The sequence below is a fragment of the Scardinius erythrophthalmus genome (genome assembly GCF_964197995.2).
Source record: "Scardinius erythrophthalmus genome assembly, chromosome: 16".
In the NCBI taxonomy this organism is placed as follows: Eukaryota; Metazoa; Chordata; class Actinopteri; order Cypriniformes; family Leuciscidae; genus Scardinius; species Scardinius erythrophthalmus.
The window spans coordinates 4,501,257-4,518,955 of record NC_138236.1 but is presented as its reverse complement, the minus strand read 5'-3'; the positions used below and the strand labels follow the sequence as shown (position 1 = coordinate 4,518,955).

The following is a 17,699-nucleotide window of genomic DNA, read 5'->3' as shown; positions in this document are numbered from 1 at the left end:
TCAAAGTAGGCGGATGTTGACAGAAGCCGCTGAATGTTACCCTGGTAAACCCGTAAACAAAGCACCAGTGGTACTTTCTGTTTCTGAACAGCATATACTTCCAACAGCCATTCAGATTTTTGTATTCTCTCTGGTGTTCAGGCTATTTAACTTAATCGACTAATAACTTAATAGCTTAAAAATAAAAAAAACAGTGGTTTACACTTACTAGGCCTAAACATTTTTACATTCTGGACTAAACCATCCCCTCGATAATGTCCTGATTCTTGATTATTGTTCGGTAACATTTACAATAAGGTTCCATTTGTTCATATTATTTAATTCTTTAGTTAACATGATCAATTATATGGCCTACGTCTTCAGCATTTGTTAATAGTTGATGTTAATTTCAACATTTACTAATGCTTTATTAAAATCATAAGTTGTAGGCTATCTGTTAATATTATTTAATAGACCTGAGCTAATAGGAACTATCAATGAACAGTTGCATTTTTACTAACTAATGTTAACAAAGAATAATAACTATTGCAAATAAATATATATATTGCACATTGTTATGGTGGGTAATACATTAACAAACATTAACTAATAGGACCTTATTATACCTTATTAAGTGTTACCAATTGGTCATCATAGTTCCAAAAATGCTGATATTGCACCAGCATTAAACTCTTTCTGTATATCACTTTGTATTGTGGATCATTCATTGCAACATTTAACCAGATTATCATGTTTAAGTATATGTTATCGGGCTGTGCTTGACAAGTAATGTATGCTACTGACATGGTTTTAAAGGTTTTAAATATCTCATTTTTTTGGCCTTCAAATGTCAACAAACTAACTTTTTGTGACCTCTGTAATTATAAAACCCTGCGTATGGCCCTGCTCTTAATTTTTTCCCAAATTTAATTATAGTAACTTTTAATGTAATTGCATCAAATCTGTATTGACTATAAAATATTTATATATAAAACAATAGTGGATTTAACGTTTATCAAAATGTAACATTCAATGTTAAAAAAATGCATATTTTTATTGTAACCCTCTCCCTTTAAATACTTTGGTCAGTTCAAGAGTGATTTGTGTAATTTTATATCATTTATTTGAAAGTATTAAAAGAGCAGTTTCACGTCTGTCCTGTTTGAGGTTGATATGGGATTTAGAAAGCAATTACTAATAAGTAATGCAATACTTTTAGAGAAAATACTGTTGAAGATGTAATTAGTTAGTAATTAATGACTTTTGATGAGTAACTTCCCCAACACTGTAAAGCAGTGGCGTTCAGGCATTAGCGTGACTGAAGCGTGCACATGCTTGTTGAGGTCATTTGCACGTGGCGAGATGTTTTTTTAGGCTCGAGTTATATTTAAGGTAGAATAAAATTCTGCAAACCACTGGACGTATGAAGTATGTTTACGTATAGGTGTGATCGAGCAGGTAACAGGCCTGATGCACAATGGGGTTTTATTTTATTTTTGATGATTATTTTGTTGCATTAGAATCTGTTGTGGTTGTTTTTCATATTGTAACGCCCCCTGAACTTCACACATCTTCATGGTCAACGGCAGGAACTGTGGTTTTAACTAAAGAACTCACAAACACAAGCAGCAAATGTGTTTCACAGTTCAGTGATCGTTTAATGAAACCCTACTTTCTTGTACTGTTAGTATTTGATGATTTTTTAGCTAGTATTTATTATTAAAACAACAAAAATAATATTTTTTTGCAAATAAAAGTAAATGATCATAATTTCTTAAATACATTTTAATTAATATAAATAAAAAAATTATGAAAAGAAATTAAATATATTTAATACAATGTGTGTGTGTGTGTGTGTGTGTGTGTGTGTGTGTGTGTGTGTGTGTGTGTGTGTGTGTGTTTCAAATACAGTAGCTTAATTGATTATCCATTATTGCACAGAAACAAAGCACAAACTGATGAAGAGAAATTCAAAAACAGTACTTTAATAGTGATCACATAGAAAATTAATCATTGTATATTTACATGTATGCATTTGGCAAACACTTTTTTCCAAAGCGATTTACATTGCATTCAATATAAACATTTGCCCTATTCATACGCTCACTGCGAATCAAATCCATGACGTCGACACGGCAGTGCAACGCTCTACCAGCTGAGCTTCAGACAAAAGGGCATTAAACAAACATCTATATACATATTCAGATGCAATTAAAGAAATACAGAGAAATCCACACGTCAAGGTGTGTCCATCTCACTGTCCAATCAAACGTCTTGCTTGATAGTGATCAAGGGCTGTATTGAAATGAAGAAAAATAAAAGAGTTTTCAAAGTGTTTGATAGTTCAGCATGTTTTGTTGATTTAAACTGAAAACTTACCAGTGTGTTGAAATGAGGTCTGCATATGGCTTTACTCTCCCAGTAGATCAGAACCAGGGCCAGAATCAATTCCAGCCCGCACAACACGCAGATCACCACCGTCAGCCCAACTAAAATGTTCTGGCGGAAAACAATAATAATAAATGAATAAATGAATGTGCACATGATAATTAACATCAGCTCGTAAGTGCAGGTTTGCTACATGTCTCTCCCTCTATACTGTAAAAATAAAGTAAATCAATGAGATATATGCATAGCGCTCCAATTCTGGCTTCTGTAAGTCATACAGTTTATGTGTGAAGAATGATAAATATCCTGTAGGCCTACCGGTCCTTGACTCATCACCGAGCAGAGAACTATAGCTGCGATGGACCAGAAAAGGCTGATAACGTTGAATACGAAGGACAGTTTCACCTTTCAGAACAAGAAGATAAATGATTCAATTCAGTTTCCATCATGATAACAAAAACTATTTGTTCTGGATAATATTTGTCCCGTGATCACTTACCACGGGCATGAACGGAGACTTTCCCGCAGCAAATGACAGAATGCCACTTGCAATGTACTAAATAACAGAGATGTATGTGTGTTTACATGAATAAAAACTTACACATAAAAAATGAGCTGTGATAAATAGAAACATGATTGCTATACTCTCACCAGGGCACTAGGTAGGGTGTACACTAAATGAAACCCATCGTATTCAAGAGCAAGGAGGATGCCGATGCAAATGACAAACGCTCCAATGCTGAGCTGAGCCGCCTAGAACATCAACAACATTCATGCAGTCATAATTCTCATAAAAATACATATAGTCAAGAAGTCTGAGATCAATTTGATCATGAACATTTTCCAAATGTAAAACTAAGGGTAACACTTTAGTCTAGGGTCCAATTCTCACTACTAACTAGTTGCTTATTAGCATGCATCTAGGATATTGGCTGTTTATTATACTTATAAAGCACATATTAATGCCTTATTCTGCATGACATTCTACATCCCTTAATCCACCCAATACCTATACTTTAATAACTATTAATAAGCAGTGATTATGAGTTTATTGAGGCAAAAGTCATAGTTAATAGTGAGAAATGGGCCATAAACTAAAGTGTGACCAAACTAAGATATTTATAGATATTTTAGATTCTAGGTGATTAATGAAATGTAAGTAAATGAATGTCATTGATCACATGACTCTTTGTACAGACGATCGGATATCCTCAAATCATGCAAAAAAAACATAATCATCAAGCTTTGTTCATGCAGCTCCAGCATAAGAGAAACACACCAAATACAAAAATGTATTAAATTGAAATGGAAAGAAGCATTTTCACTGGTGTTCTCAGACTTTTGGTCCCCACTGCGTGTATAAAAATGGGTATATTATTATAATAGGCCTATGTATTTTTGCATATAGTAGATTTATCTTTGATGGGAAACTCTAGTCATGTAACTGACATATAAATGTTAATCTGTTGAAATCAGGGTCACAAATTAACCAGCAATGAGGCCAGAAATACCACTGAAACTCATGAAACGTCCCAGATATCGCAGCAAAAACAAGAGCAGCAAAAAAAAAAAGTAGTGAATTCCTGTTTATTTTCTGTTATGCATCACCTGATGTATTTCAAGATAATCTATTCTGTCGACACGAGTGTCGCTGCAACTAAAACGAAACTAAAATCAACTCACAACTTTGACTACATCAAAATCCACAGTGATGGTAGACAGTAGAGAATTTATATGTTTAGAAAAATAAAGATAAAAAATGCACAAATAAACTAAATTCTGGGACAAAAATATGAGCCCCTTAATTAAATAAATGAATATCTGACATTTGTATTTGACATTATTATGCATTTAAATCTTGGTATGTATAGGCCTACCCCGAGTTCCTTTGGTCGTCCTTTCAGAAAAACCTTGTACGCATCTTTGAAGATGCAGGTGAATTTCTCGGGCATCAGCTGGCCCTCTCTCATGCTCCTGATGCTTCCCAGAGGAATGCTGATGACCATGCAGTCATCCGGCTTAAACGTGTACCGCATTTTTCTGTCAATTGAAAAGAATATTGTTACATAATGGATCACAAATGAATGTGCCAACTTTCAGCAGTTCAAATGAGGACAGAATGAGAGACTGAAGTCGGCTGGCAGAAGCAGAACGACTAATAATAACCCTCTGGTGCTGTTCGGCCACGTTCGACAGAAAAAAAAGTATTTTTTATAAATTTATTGATTCATTTTTTACTTTATCGGAATGGTATGAAACTTGGTTAAGGTTTTGACACTTGCTGTGTGAACACACACACACAGACACAAAAACCATGAAAAGGTTAAATTTTCCTGAAAAAAAATAGTCACACTTGTATTGTTCGTGGTCAAAAATGGCCTAGTGGAAACGTTTGGTACTGCGCACAAACAGATTCTTACTGAAAGCTATTTTTTTGCGACATCAACCTCAAATTTGGAACACAGCTTGTTTAGATTGTTTGTTTTTTAGAGTAAAACGCGTTTTGGAAAATATCTATTTCATATAAAAACTGGAAATGGTATTTTTGTGCATTTTTCATAGCAATAAAAGTCAAACTTTTTTGAAGGTCACTTTTTAAACTTTTTTTTTTTTTCACTTCAGTAATAAACTGCCTTTAGTCTGGTCAGATTTATGATAGTTTAAGTTTAAGCTCAAAAAAAGTAAATGGATTATAACTACTGCATAAATATAATTGAGTACCATTAAATCCTCTAAAAATATTAAAATTAAATAAAAGTGTCAGGGTTCTGCCCTGTCAGCTTTGTCTGTGTTGTCTTTGTTTCATGTCTCTATGTTTGTGTTGTGCTTTAACACATGGCTGTGTCTTTGTTTGTGTTTGCCATGTGCTCCTCTGTCCCTTCCTCCTTGTTTCCCGTTACCACGCCCCCTTGTTTAGTTGAGTCCTTGTTTGAGTGTTAGCACCTGTCGTCTCGTTAAGTCCTTGTTTGTCTGAGTGTGCTCACCTGTTCCTCATGTTCTTAGCTCCCTTTATATGTTTGCTCTTTCCCTCTTGTATTTGCCAGTTCGTTAAATGTTGTACTTCAGAGTACTAATGTGTCTCAGTATCGTTCCTCTTAAGTCGTTAGTGTTTTGTTGTAGAAGTTTGTTAGTGCTCTGTTTACTGCCATTGGCTCTGTCTTGTTTCCCTGTTCCAGTCCTGGTCCAGTCCTGTCCAAGTCCTGTCCAGCAAGCAGCCCTGTTCTGAGCCTGAGATACCTGAGTGTCAAGCTGTAAGAAGTCAAGCTGTAAGAAGTTCCTGTCTGGCTTTAGCTGGTTACCTCTGGTCTCACTCTGATCTGCCATTTCTTCACTCCGGCCTACGGATACCTCATTACATCTGCTGCTCTGCTGTTGGCATTGTCTCATCTCTACCTATTGTTTGGATTGCTACCTTCTCCTACCTCGTCGTGTTATCTGTTTATCAATAAAGCTGTTAATTGTCATCCTGCATTTGAGTTCTCCTTCACAGATCCATAACAAAAAGACATTATCAAACTAAAATCTAGTACAATCATTTCATTGAAATGGAAAAAAAGCACCAGAGGGTTAAACAGCAAAACATGGTTTTATTACTCACTATTGTTGTGAAAATCTCACAGACTTTTTTAAACGCCTCCTTCATATGTACCTTTCTGTGAGGTAAGATAAACAGCATATATATGGCTTTCAAGGTTTCCAGTTACTTAGTTACAGTTTGCCTGGCTTACATAATGCCCAGGATCCTCCACAAGTTCCTTTTATATGTATTTCTGTCTTTTCCAGTAAAAATATCTAAACATTCTTAAATCAAGATACATTTACTTGAGAAGCAAAATGACATCAGATATTAAGTCTTGTTTACTGAACAAATTGTCAAAATGAAGTGTATGCTTTAAACAACAAATATCTTCCAATGGTGTCAGAAAAATGGAAAACACCCCATATGTATTTTAGTTTGAAGCAAAAACTCACTTCATTTCAATCATTTTTTGATTCTCAAGTATTGATTTATTTAATTATATCAAGAATGCCTTAAACAAAAAAACGTTTTTTTTTTTTTTTCATTCATAAACATCTTGATTTAGGAATGTTTAGATATTTGCACTGGAGAACCGAGGAAGAAAATCATGTTTGGCAGTGTAATAAAAGAGTTAAATAGAATCATATAGCCTATCATAAATGAATTAAAATAGTCAGAGCATGTTAGTTTGGATAAAAATAAACATGTCTGTCAGTTGCTTCTCACTTAAAACGCCACACATAATTTTAGCCATGAACTACATTTTAGGAATAGCCTTTATCCACTAAAAAACTATAAAAAAGTGTCTCAAATGACACAAACCCAACCACAGTTTAGAAAATGCCCAGTTTCAAACGTGTTTACAGGAAGTCTGAGGTGAATATGCAACATATAGCTAATATATATATAAAAAAAAAAATTCCGCGTTATCGGACAGTCTAATAAAACTCAGCGCATCAACAACGCAGTAATCTTATAGTTTTGTATGTGTCACCTATTTAGGTTGATTCAGTAATGTTAAATAAAACATTTTTGGAATTAAATCCATTCATTTAGCCGTAAGCTTGAATCACACGTTTAGGTTAAGTTACCATTTTCTCAGGGTAGGCCTGCCTGACCTCTCTGACTCTCACTATAAGAGGGGTTTGTGTTTCAGGTAAAGAGTGGTAAATAAATTGTCTTACCAGCTGGAGAATATAGTGTGTGAAGGCTTTATGAAGTTTCTGCTCAGATAGCAGAAGTTTCTTTGAGAAATGCAGCTCACATCATCGGTTCTCACATCACAGTTCCTTTTTTTTTTTTTTTTGGACCAACCACATGAAAGTGGCTTGTTGGCTACCAAGAAAAAAAAAAACACTAAAGTGACACACTATGCTCTTTTCTAGACTTTAATACGGAAGACAGACTCGGCTCGGTAAGATGAACTCATGAAGCTTTTCATTTTTATATGTATTTTTAATGAAGAACTGTACGATTATATTTGTGAATATTATATTTACAAAACTGAACATTTAAATGACTGTGCGATTAATATTACAACATTCAGCAGAGAAGCGTGAATACACATTAATGAGAGTTTCATACATTTTTAAAAACAGACATGATCAGTAGGCTAACTTAATAATCACTTCTATTCAATTCATATTTGTTTTATTTGCTTTTCCCCAACGTTTAATTCTGGGTTACTGTTACCCGTCTATGGTAAAGGACTTAACATGAAAACAACAACAACAACAATGCGTTTTCTTTTATGGAAAAGTGAATGAAACAATATCGAGTTTGAACAGGTTTATGGTAAAATGGGATTATATTTCTGCTAGTTGATTTGAGTGTGTTTGTCTTCGTGCAGTGGTTGAGAACATGGCTAAAGCAGATATTGCGATGGAGATTCGGCACGAGGACCCAGCAGGAGGAAGACGAGATGATGAAGGGCCGCTCATCAAGTATTACCGCGCCAGTGAAGCTCTGCCGGGCAAAGTGCCAGTCCTGCACGGGCTCCTGAGGAAGGGACCCGCCACCTGCGCGGTAACCCAGAACACCACCAGCTTTTACAGCATTTACTGACCTTTAGTTGAGCTACCAGAAGAAAAGAGCCTGCTAAACATGATTATGCAATCATTTAAGACATTTCTCCTTAACCTTTTTGGCATGAACCCTCGAGTTCTTTATAAAATTAACCATTTTTTTCTAAGAGTGTGTTCTAGTTGGCTAATAAAATTAATAAATAAATTAATAAAGTGAGAACAGCTGAAGGCCCATGCTGAGTTTAGCCTGTAAATTTAGAATTTGTCAACATAAAAAATGTGATTGTAAAGGTTATTATTACTGTTGTCCTGCTGTAGGCCGTGCAAATGTCCAGTGGGATCCTGAGTTTTGGAATAGGGGTGGTGTTTGCAGCGTCATTCGCTATCAATAATAATCTACTGACCTTATTCCGAGTGCCAATCGTTACTGGAATAATGGTGAGCTTCATTTGCTTCTGTAATATTATGAAAATGTTTCATTGTGCAGCACATGCAGGAATGTTACAGAATCGTACAATAATCTTTATATATCAATGTTAACCATTTGAAACAACAAAATGCTGTTTCCTTTTGTCTTCCAGTTTGTCGTGGCTGGAACTTTGTCTAATCTTCTGTACAAAAGCCCCGGGCTTCTGCAGGTTAGTGTGTGCATTTAACAAACACCGTCTTTGGAAAGTACAAGCATTCATCAAGAGTTTTATTTTGAACAGACTTGCTTCATCGCCAACATCTCATGTCTGGTGGTGTCTGGGGTCGGAGTGATTCTTCTAGCTGTTGACCTTCATCCAGGTGTAGATCAAATCCAGTACAAGGTAGAATTAATAATTCGAATCAATTCTTGCGCTGTTGTTATGAACATTTGTGCTTCACATTTGGTCTTTCATCTTGTTTTATTAAATGCATAAAACATGTTTTCAAATTTGATTGCAATACTGTACTGTCAACATTTATGATTATTTACAGTTTAGAGATAAATGTGCCAAATAAAGACTAAAGACTCAAAACAAAAGGGGAGAATATATATATATATAATCAAACACATAAATAAAATCATTTTAAAATGTAGTAAAAAAATTATAGTATAAAATAAAGAATTTAGCAAAAAGAAAATCAAGCCTATTTTAAGGATTATTAGCATTGTGACATTGTTTTCATGACAATAATGCACATAAAAATGACTGCAGTATAATGGGTTGTTTTATTTAATTAAGCATAACTCGATGGCAATATAACAAATAAATATGAAAATCTTTAAAAAAAAGGCTTTATGCAAAATATAACTTATTATTTTGAGGTCATATATGGCCTGAACATGTTCTTTACAGGTCCTGTAGGATTGAAAAGCATGTATTGATCCAGGTTGACATTTGTGCTGGTTTATTGTTGTCAGGAGTTATAGGTGTGTGTGTGTGTGTGTGTGTGTGTGTGTGTGTGTGTGTGTGTGTGTGTGTGTGTGTGTGTGTGTGTGTGTGTGTGTGTGTGTGTGTGTGTGTGTGTGTGTGTGTGTGTTGCGTCCTGCAGATGGAGGTGCTGGTGCTGTGTGTGACTCTGATGGACATGCTCATCGCTGCAGTGCTGATATACTGGTTTTACAGAGAGAAGCGTGACCATAAACAGTGACGCCTCTGTGTTCGCAGTCTTCATCTCTGTGCCGTTTGAGCTCATCGTTTCTCAGAAGGTTTAGCAACAATAATAGAATTAAAGAACTAAAAAAAGAAGAAGAAGCAGTAGCTACAGCTAAACTCTACTTACTCATGATGCAATTTCTGAAATTCAGTCGTGGGAATTGAAGTCGTGAAGCCGTATAACAGTGACGAACACATGTGGATGATTTGACTTTTAATGGGACTTGTTAGTAAATTCCAGTAAAATACAACAGTTCTTGTATTTCATAACATTCTTTAGCAAGAATGAAGAACTAAAGCACAGACTCTGCTTCTGACCCTCATAACAGCTGCTTGTAGCTTTATTTGTTTATTGTGTTTGAGCATTTTATTACCCGTAAAGCTGGATATCATTTCTCTGTACATATTTTCACATTTATACACTGAATTAATGTATTTTCTGTATGTTACATATGAATTTGAGTTAATAAAACACCATCTTAATAAATTACAGAATTCAATACAGCTTTCATTTTTTTTACCGTTTTATTTTTTATTTTCAAAGTAAAAAGATGGACTCAGTCCTTAATAAAAATGCAATCCTCAATGGATTTTATTAGTAGTGCCAGTACTCTCAACTATTTAAAGACGCTTTGTACAGATCAGTCAAATGTCGAGTGGTGAATCTGCGGCTCGTAGCAAGTCTCTGTTGTGCCGGTGAAATCATGTTTCTTAAAGTGAAAAACGTAAAAATAAAAACGCTTGACATAATTTACATCCGTGATCTTGTCGCCCCGGTCCAATAACGTACCAGCACTGGTGAGGCTCTGGACGATTATCAGAAGTTATGAAATGTCTCAGTGCATATCGAGCATCCAACATTCAGTCCAACAGCTGTTTTCCCATCTCTCCATCTCAGTGGATTCACAGCTGGAAAAACAAAATAAAACAAGTTATTAGAAACGCCTGACGTGCAAGTCTCTGCTAAGAGTTTGATCTTTATTAGAAGCGTTCACACTCACAGCGATCATGGGAACTGCTGGTTGCATGGGCTGCATGATATATCATAATATGGCTTATTCAGGCCTGGGACCAGCTTTGAGATGCAAGATGGGTCAAGTGGTATTCTGTATTACTGTTTTTTATATTATAAAATATCATTTTTATTTTCTCCTGATAACAAATTTTTGTGACAATTTTGTCATTTCAGATTTAACAATAGGGGCAAGGTTTTGAAAGGGACTATTAGTAACACTGCTATACTATTTTTAGAAGCATAAATGACTACATTTCTATTTAGCTTCTTGCTCATTTTGTGAAATACTGTCACAAATGCAATTATGGATTTTTCTTTAATGCTTCAAAACTAATCCCACATGTCTATTATTAACATTATGTATGAATAATTATGTTCTTTTATATCTACTGGGGGCAGAGATTAAAACAAACAAATTGTTTTTGCTGAAAGAAATATATATATATATAAAAAAGGAACAAACTTTTTATTTTTGCACTGGGACTTTTATTTTCTTCCCAGTGAGTGTAACAACTGTACAGTTGGAATATTTTTTATGAAATACTATTTTTATATCTAAATTAATTTAAATTATATAAAATATTTCTTGCAATATATTTCTTTTTTTGTTTAATATTTGTATTTAATAATAATCACAATAAAAACATTATTTTATAGTCATATTTAATTGGTCTAAAATGAAAACTCATGTGGAAAGAGATTTTTATTTTTTAAATTGTGTTCACGTTATGGTTACTGATTCGCACTCAAAAAACAATCTTCAGAGCAAAAAGTAATTTTACAGCTTTTTGAAATAATTTTTATTTTCTATGCAGATGCCAACTCCCCAACAAATGATTAAAATTTTTCCAAATCACAGCATTACACAAAATATCATTTTTTAATGTCATTGTTTTACAAAACCGTGCATCTGTAGCTTCTGCTCAGTGACAAATTACAACTGTATTTGGAAAGTCACTAGACGGCATCATCAAAAATTGCTCTCATGTGCCACAAATAAAAAAAAAAAAAAAACTGCCATTAAAAATCAGTGACTTTCTGCCACTTTGATGCTGCAAATCGCTGTCAGCGTGAACGCCATTTGTTCAAATGCGTGGAGGAGAATCTTGCAGCATGATCGACGTCAGCTGCACAATTTCACATGTATTGTGCTGTGTATTTAACAATTCAATTATTTTGTCCTTCTTCCCCAAAAGAGATATTTGTGCATTATTGCTTTAGACACAATAAAATCCGTGACACAAATAGGACTCGACACCACAGAATCTCACACATGCATTACAGTGCATGTGCATCGCAGGGGAACAAACAGTTATGTTCAACATGAGGTTCATCACCATAGACAATAACGTCAAAGCAAAAGCAGAAGTTCCTCCAAAACAATAGTTTCGACTCTCAAAAGCTTGGTGTACAAACTTCACGCTTCAGATTTCTGCATTGCTGTAAACGTGTCTGAACACACGGAGGGATGACGTTATTGTCTGTGGTAGCTGTACATGCACATTAAGTTGAAAATAACCAAGAACAACCGTTGAAACCCAGCACACACATGCAGCCCAACACACTGACGACATCAAGCAAAGGGATTCTCTGCGTCAGCTTCATGCGTTAATGGGGAACAGGCATCAGGAATCACACAGGTGACTTCAGACTAGTTACTTACTGATCTAAACCGTTTGATTCAGACCAGAGTCGAGAGGCCCAATGGGCAATGAGAAGTCTTGCTCTGGTAAAACAAACATGTCAGATACAATTAGATGAACTACAAGAGGAAGTCAAGTTTCCTGGAATCACGAGGAATAGTAATAGCGATGCTTGACACCAGTAAAGGAGGATCTTTGACATTATTTTAGCTCGTCTAAAACTTTAATAATACTAATTTTTTTGTCTCGTTTGATATATTAACATCAGGTGCAACATTGTGTGGTAGTTTGGAAAAGTAAGTAGGTGTCATGTGAATTATTATTTTTTTGATATAATTTAACGCCATCTCAGCATCAAAAGCTATATTCACTGCAAACTCAAGAGTCATAAAATAAAATAAAAAATCACAATAACAATAATATTTCAGTTAATTTTACAATATTATGTCTACAAACAAACAAAAGAAAAACAAGAACAATAATAAATTAAAAAAGTATAACTGAATTATTATGTATCTGTACAACGACCTTGAGCTTGGGACAGGCACTTTACAGTTAAAACATTATTATTATACCAATAATACCAATAAAATATTCCAATTTGATATAAAAAATCCATCAATGTACTTTCTAAATAAAAATGTTGACTAATATAAATGAAAGCAGGAAATACTTCATGCTTTACAGTCAAGGAGGACTTACAAAAATCACATTATGGCAATTCTTCACCTTTTAATAAATATACATGGGTAAGTCTTGAGACCGATTCGGTAAATAAAGTCTGTTCATTTCCATTTTCAAAATGAGAATTTCTTATTTTCTCATTTCTCAAACTAGATTCTCTTCATATACCACTTTCCCATCCACTTTTTTTATTAGAAATACACACATTCAGTATGTCTTCACGTCCACTCTTACCGCGGTGATGAAGTTGCTGCTCTGGGTCTCTGTGTGGTAGAGGATGGAGGACGTGAGTTTGGGTGGAGACGGGGACGGGGATGGGGACGGTGTGTGAGAGGACAGGTAGGAGCCTCCGTCACTGGTGTAACTCTCCATCACAACAGCAGGCTGACGCTGGACACTGGAGGTGCACTGGGACGAGCTCTCCGCACTGTCACTGACTGCACACGGACAACACACCGTTAACATCCACAAAAACGACAGTGAAGACATGTATAATGTTTCGAAAGATTCTATTTCAAATAAATGCTGTTCTTTTGAACATACTATTCATTAAAGAATCTTAAGGAAATGTATGACGGTTTCCACACAAAAATGAAGCAGCACAACAGTTTTCAACATTGATAATAATCAGAAATGTTCATTGAGCAGCAAATCATCACATTAGAATGATTTCTGACGGATCATGTGACACTGGAGTAATGGATATATAAATCATATTTTTAAATACATTACTTCATAGATTTAAGTTATATTAACTGAATGGAATTAGTACTATTAACTTTATTTACCCAAGTTATCTTAACAAAAAGTTATTGAGTCTAATATTTTTTTATGCTTAAATTGTTTAAGTTAATAAACTTAAATGATTTAAGGCAATCGGTTTCCTCAAACGGTTTGAGTTGAACTAACTCATCAGGTTTTATAGAAAAAATGTATTTTGAATTGTAACAATATTTCACTATACTACTGTTTTTACTATATTTTTGATCAAATAAATGCAGTCTTTTAACAATAGAGTATAATGAATAGAATATATTTATGTATATAACAATATTATAATATCTAATACATAGTAAATATTATATATATATATATATATATATATATATATATTACAGCAAGTGGCATTTGTTTTCAAGTAAAATTATTAATATAATAATCACAAATACTGCACTCAGTCAAGAACAGGAGGAGAAATTGGACAGAATCTTGTCTAAAAATCACCAAAAGATCTGAATCAAAAGATTCTTTCAGTGTTATTTGTCTATATTTGTCTTAGTTGGTGTATCTTTCGGCTGCCCAGTGAAACCGCATATATTCGGTCCCTCAGAGTTTCCATTGGCTTCCATTGTACCAAAGAAACACCGCCACAGAGAGAGGGGCGCGTTTCCTGTTTTAGACATCCTGTCTGAAAAGCGCGTATGAAGTTTTATCTGTTCTTCATACACACATTCTGCCCACCACACACACTTATAAGATGACACATCCTGTTGATGAATTTAGACTGTAGATGAACTCCACTAATATATATTAGTTCTGTCAAATCGATGAATCACTATTAATCACATCTAACATAAAAGTTTGTGGTTATATAATACATGTTTCATATTTAAGTTCTTGTTTAGTTCACGTTTCAAGGTAAGCCAAGCCAGGTCTTTGATTATTGTCACTATCTGTTTACTTTTGGACCCAGCGGTTCCTCTCCTGCGTTTCAGCCAGAGAAATCATCCCGTATGTTGAGAAAATTCTGTGGATTTTAATGATGTGAATTGGTTTAGATGAGCATTCTCATCTATAGCATACTCAGTATATAGACTTTGCCTTATTGCTGAGTGGTTCCTCATTTACTGTGAGGACTGTGGAGGAGGAACCGTGCAGTCTGCACCATGACCCTCCGCTCCACGGCCCAGGACCGCCACCGCCCCGTGATCCAGGTCCAGTTCCCCTTCCCGGGACCGCCTCTGCTCCTCCGCCCTCATGGACTGGGGTGGGTGTTTCACTAGGGCATCTGGAGCCACTCTTATGTCACGTCTGTTTTGGGATTTGGTTCACTTTTATAATTTCATGTCTTTAATTTTGTAATGCTTTCAGTTTCTCATGTGCTTCCCTTGCTCCTCATGTTATCCTGCCATTGTCATGTTCTGATTGGATGTTTTTGTCACTTTCTCAGTGGTTCATTGCTTTCAGTTGTTTCTTATTAGACTTTGTGTAAAAATAGCCCTCATGTTTCATTGTTCCTATGTCTAGTTATGTTCAGCATAATCCGCTGTTGGAGAGTTTCTGTTCATGTTTCAAGTCGAGCCAAGTCAAGTCTTTGTTTAATGTGTATCTGCTCACTTTTGGATTTATTAAAACTGCACTTGGGTTCATCAAGCTCATCTTCGGTGAACTTTCTGTTACAGTGTGTGTCTGTGTGAATATATATATATATATATATATATATATATATATATAATATATATATATATATATATACACACACACACACACACACACACACACACACATATATATACACATATATTACACTGTAAAAAGTGAACAGTTGGATCAACTTAAAAAAATTACTTCAATAGGTAACACCTAAAGAAATTAAGTTTTCTCAACTTAAATTATCACGTTTTATCGTGAAAAATGTGATAATTTAAGTTGAGAAAACTTAATTTCACTTTTTACAGTGTATATAACCACAAACTTTTATGTTAGATATGAATAATAATTGTGATTAATCAATTTGACATCACTAATATATATATATATATATATATATATATATATATATATACACTTTTAGGGGAAAATGTGCTTAAATTGGCATGAAAATAATGTCACGGTGCACAAATTCTTAATGGACCTTAAAGGAACCGTATGTAAGATTGTGGCCAAAACTGGTACTGCAATCACTTTCAAATTACTGTAGAGCGGAGTATCCCCTCCCCCTCCCCCCTGACTCGAGGTTGCCAGATATGCTGCAGGATCCAGCAGGAACGTAGGCTGCTACAAGGAGTTTCCAACTAGAGCAGAGCTGGCAACCCGGATGCCGAAACACTACTGACTTCGTGATTGGTAGATGGGTGGAGGGTGGGGCATCAGGCCAAAACACAACATGACAACATCAACATCATTTGAGGGCTGCAATTTCACTTTTAAATGACAATATCCTGGCCGGACTACTGTTGTCAGTGATATAAGTATTTGAAATGAACATGATTTCTTAATGTCTAGTGACATATCGGGCCATTTTATGATTAATTGAAATACATTTCTTACGGTTCCTTTAAATAGTCTATTTACTTAATGCTAATTATTTTTGCATTTGATTTTGAAATATGATGTTTTCATGCGATTGTTTTCATGGAGACACAAAGCTATAGAGCGACTCACTCATGGAGGACTGAACGGTGGAGTCGTGCTCCAGCTCGTCCTCTTCGATGCAGTCGTATGGCCAGTGGCTCAGAGACGGGCATCCGGGCAGCGGGTGAGACGGGTACAGGTGCAGGTTCAGAGAGCCCAGCAGAGAGGACGACGACTGACTGCTGGAGGACGACGAGCTGCTGTTGGAAATGGTGGAGTGAGGTCTCTTAAACGGCGTGGTGTGGTCGAACGAGGACACCGCTATGGACGCCCGCATCCTTGACTCTGCAGAGACGGAAGATGGACGGAAATCAGATGAAGGCTTCCATTGCTCTCAGGTAGATTCACCTGTGCATCCATACATTAAAGGGGATAGTTCACCCAAAAACCACAATTCTGTCATCATTCACTCACACTCAAGCTGTTCCATACTTGTATGAGTTTCTTTCTTCTGTTGAACACAAAAGAAGATATTTTAAAGAATGTGTGTAACCAAACTGTTGATGGACCCCATTGACTTCCATAGTATTTTTATTTCCCCATGTCTACTGTCAACTGTTTGGTTACACACATTCTTCAAAATATCTTCTTTTGTGTATTTTTGGGTGAACTATCCTTTTAATTAAGCTGCAGGACTGAATTAATGAATGCTAAAGTAGTTCCACATAAAGTGTTTAACTATTAACTTTTAATAATAGAAGGTATGCTGAAATCAAATAAACTAAAAACTTAAACTTACTTGAAAAATTTGAAATGATGCCTTGGCAACTAAATAAAACAATTACTAATACTACAACTGAAATAAAAATTAATTAAAGCTAAATCGAAATATTAAAAATGACTTACAAGCTTAAAAATTGTATATATTTTTATATGATTAAATATTAAGAAGGATTTGTAAACTATAGATTTTCCCTGCAATTTAATAATGTCAATATATTCATATCAACATTTTGATACTGTATGTTGTTTCTGTATTTCACAGTCACATCACAGGACAATTTCCATCAATTTTAAGTACCATCATGAATCAATTTTAATAGATAATTTAATGTTTATGCACAGAATATGTGTTCTTTGCTGTCCAACTAAATGAAAATATAAAGAATGAACAGTGTTTTTTGCGGGCAGTGAAGTGCAGAGAATGTCAGCTGTCTGTGTGGTTTCTGCTGCTTTGAGCCAAATTACACAACAGTCATTCATAACATTTGATGCATGACATTCAAAAGCTTCTAATGCCCAAGACGTGTCACCCAGATACACGACACAAGTTATGACCTGAGTCAGACACAGTAAAGTGAATAAACACACGCTAACAGCCAAAGTAAGAGGGCAGATCTGTTCTCCAGATAACACTGCTCTGAAATGTCCCGCATACTAAAGATCAGCTCAAAGGCTTTTCAACGATCAAATGCTGGATCCAGCTGTGATTTGATGTTTGATTCTAAAAATATGCCTTCGTACAGG

General features: G+C 35.2%; 3 protein-coding genes across 11 annotated transcripts in view; 1 reads left to right on the top strand and 2 right to left on the bottom strand.

Moving 5' to 3' along the window:
• Positions 1-1,938: 1,938 nt before the first annotated feature.
• Positions 1,939-7,250, bottom strand: LOC308704035 (uncharacterized protein). 4 transcript variants are annotated; one of them, XR_014031762.1, is made up of 8 exons: positions 7,072-7,154; positions 5,966-6,020; positions 4,245-4,407; positions 3,019-3,120; positions 2,867-2,923; positions 2,646-2,772; positions 2,359-2,478; positions 1,939-2,274 (listed from the first exon to the last, which is right to left on the bottom strand). XR_014031762.1 is itself a non-coding variant. In XM_081388096.1 (8 exons), exons 3-8 carry the CDS (start codon positions 4,401-4,403, stop codon positions 2,245-2,247), a joined length of 555 nt encoding a protein of 184 aa, XP_081244222.1. In that variant the 5' UTR covers positions 4,404-4,407; positions 5,966-6,020; positions 7,072-7,154; the 3' UTR covers positions 1,939-2,244. The 4 variants fall into 4 exon arrangements, 2 of the variants coding, with proteins under 2 accessions (XP_081244222.1, XP_081244221.1); XM_081388096.1 differs by having other exon boundaries at positions 2,686-2,772; XR_014031761.1 differs by lacking the exon at positions 5,966-6,020 and having other exon boundaries at positions 7,072-7,250.
• Positions 7,118-10,125, top strand: LOC308704034 (uncharacterized protein). 2 transcript variants are annotated; one of them, XM_081388094.1, is made up of 6 exons: positions 7,118-7,301; positions 7,737-7,912; positions 8,230-8,349; positions 8,493-8,549; positions 8,622-8,723; positions 9,433-10,125. In XM_081388094.1, the coding sequence occupies exons 2-6, from the start codon at positions 7,748-7,750 to the stop codon at positions 9,529-9,531; spliced, it is 543 nt and encodes a 180-aa protein (XP_081244220.1). In that variant the 5' UTR covers positions 7,118-7,301; positions 7,737-7,747; the 3' UTR covers positions 9,532-10,125. The 2 variants fall into 2 exon arrangements, with proteins under 2 accessions (XP_081244220.1, XP_081244219.1); XM_081388093.1 differs by lacking the exon at positions 7,118-7,301 and adding an exon at positions 7,304-7,494 and having other exon boundaries at positions 9,433-10,034.
• plekhg4b (pleckstrin homology domain containing, family G (with RhoGef domain) member 4B) overlaps positions 9,733-17,699 on the bottom strand; it is a 56,967-nt gene continuing 49,000 nt past the window's right edge. For 2 of the 5 annotated variants that reach the window (XM_081388092.1, XM_081388090.1), the window contains exons 21-23: positions 16,263-16,517; positions 13,113-13,315; positions 9,735-10,445 (exon numbers count right to left, since the gene is read on the bottom strand). In XM_081388092.1, the coding sequence (XP_081244218.1) occupies positions 10,440-10,445; positions 13,113-13,315; positions 16,263-16,517 (464 nt within the window). In that variant the 3' untranslated portion in view covers positions 9,735-10,439. Of the gene's footprint in view, positions 10,446-12,214; positions 12,278-12,972; positions 13,316-16,262; positions 16,518-17,699 lie in introns of those variants that run through there. The other 3 variants (XM_081388091.1, XM_081388088.1, XM_081388089.1) reach the window with 3 other exon arrangements.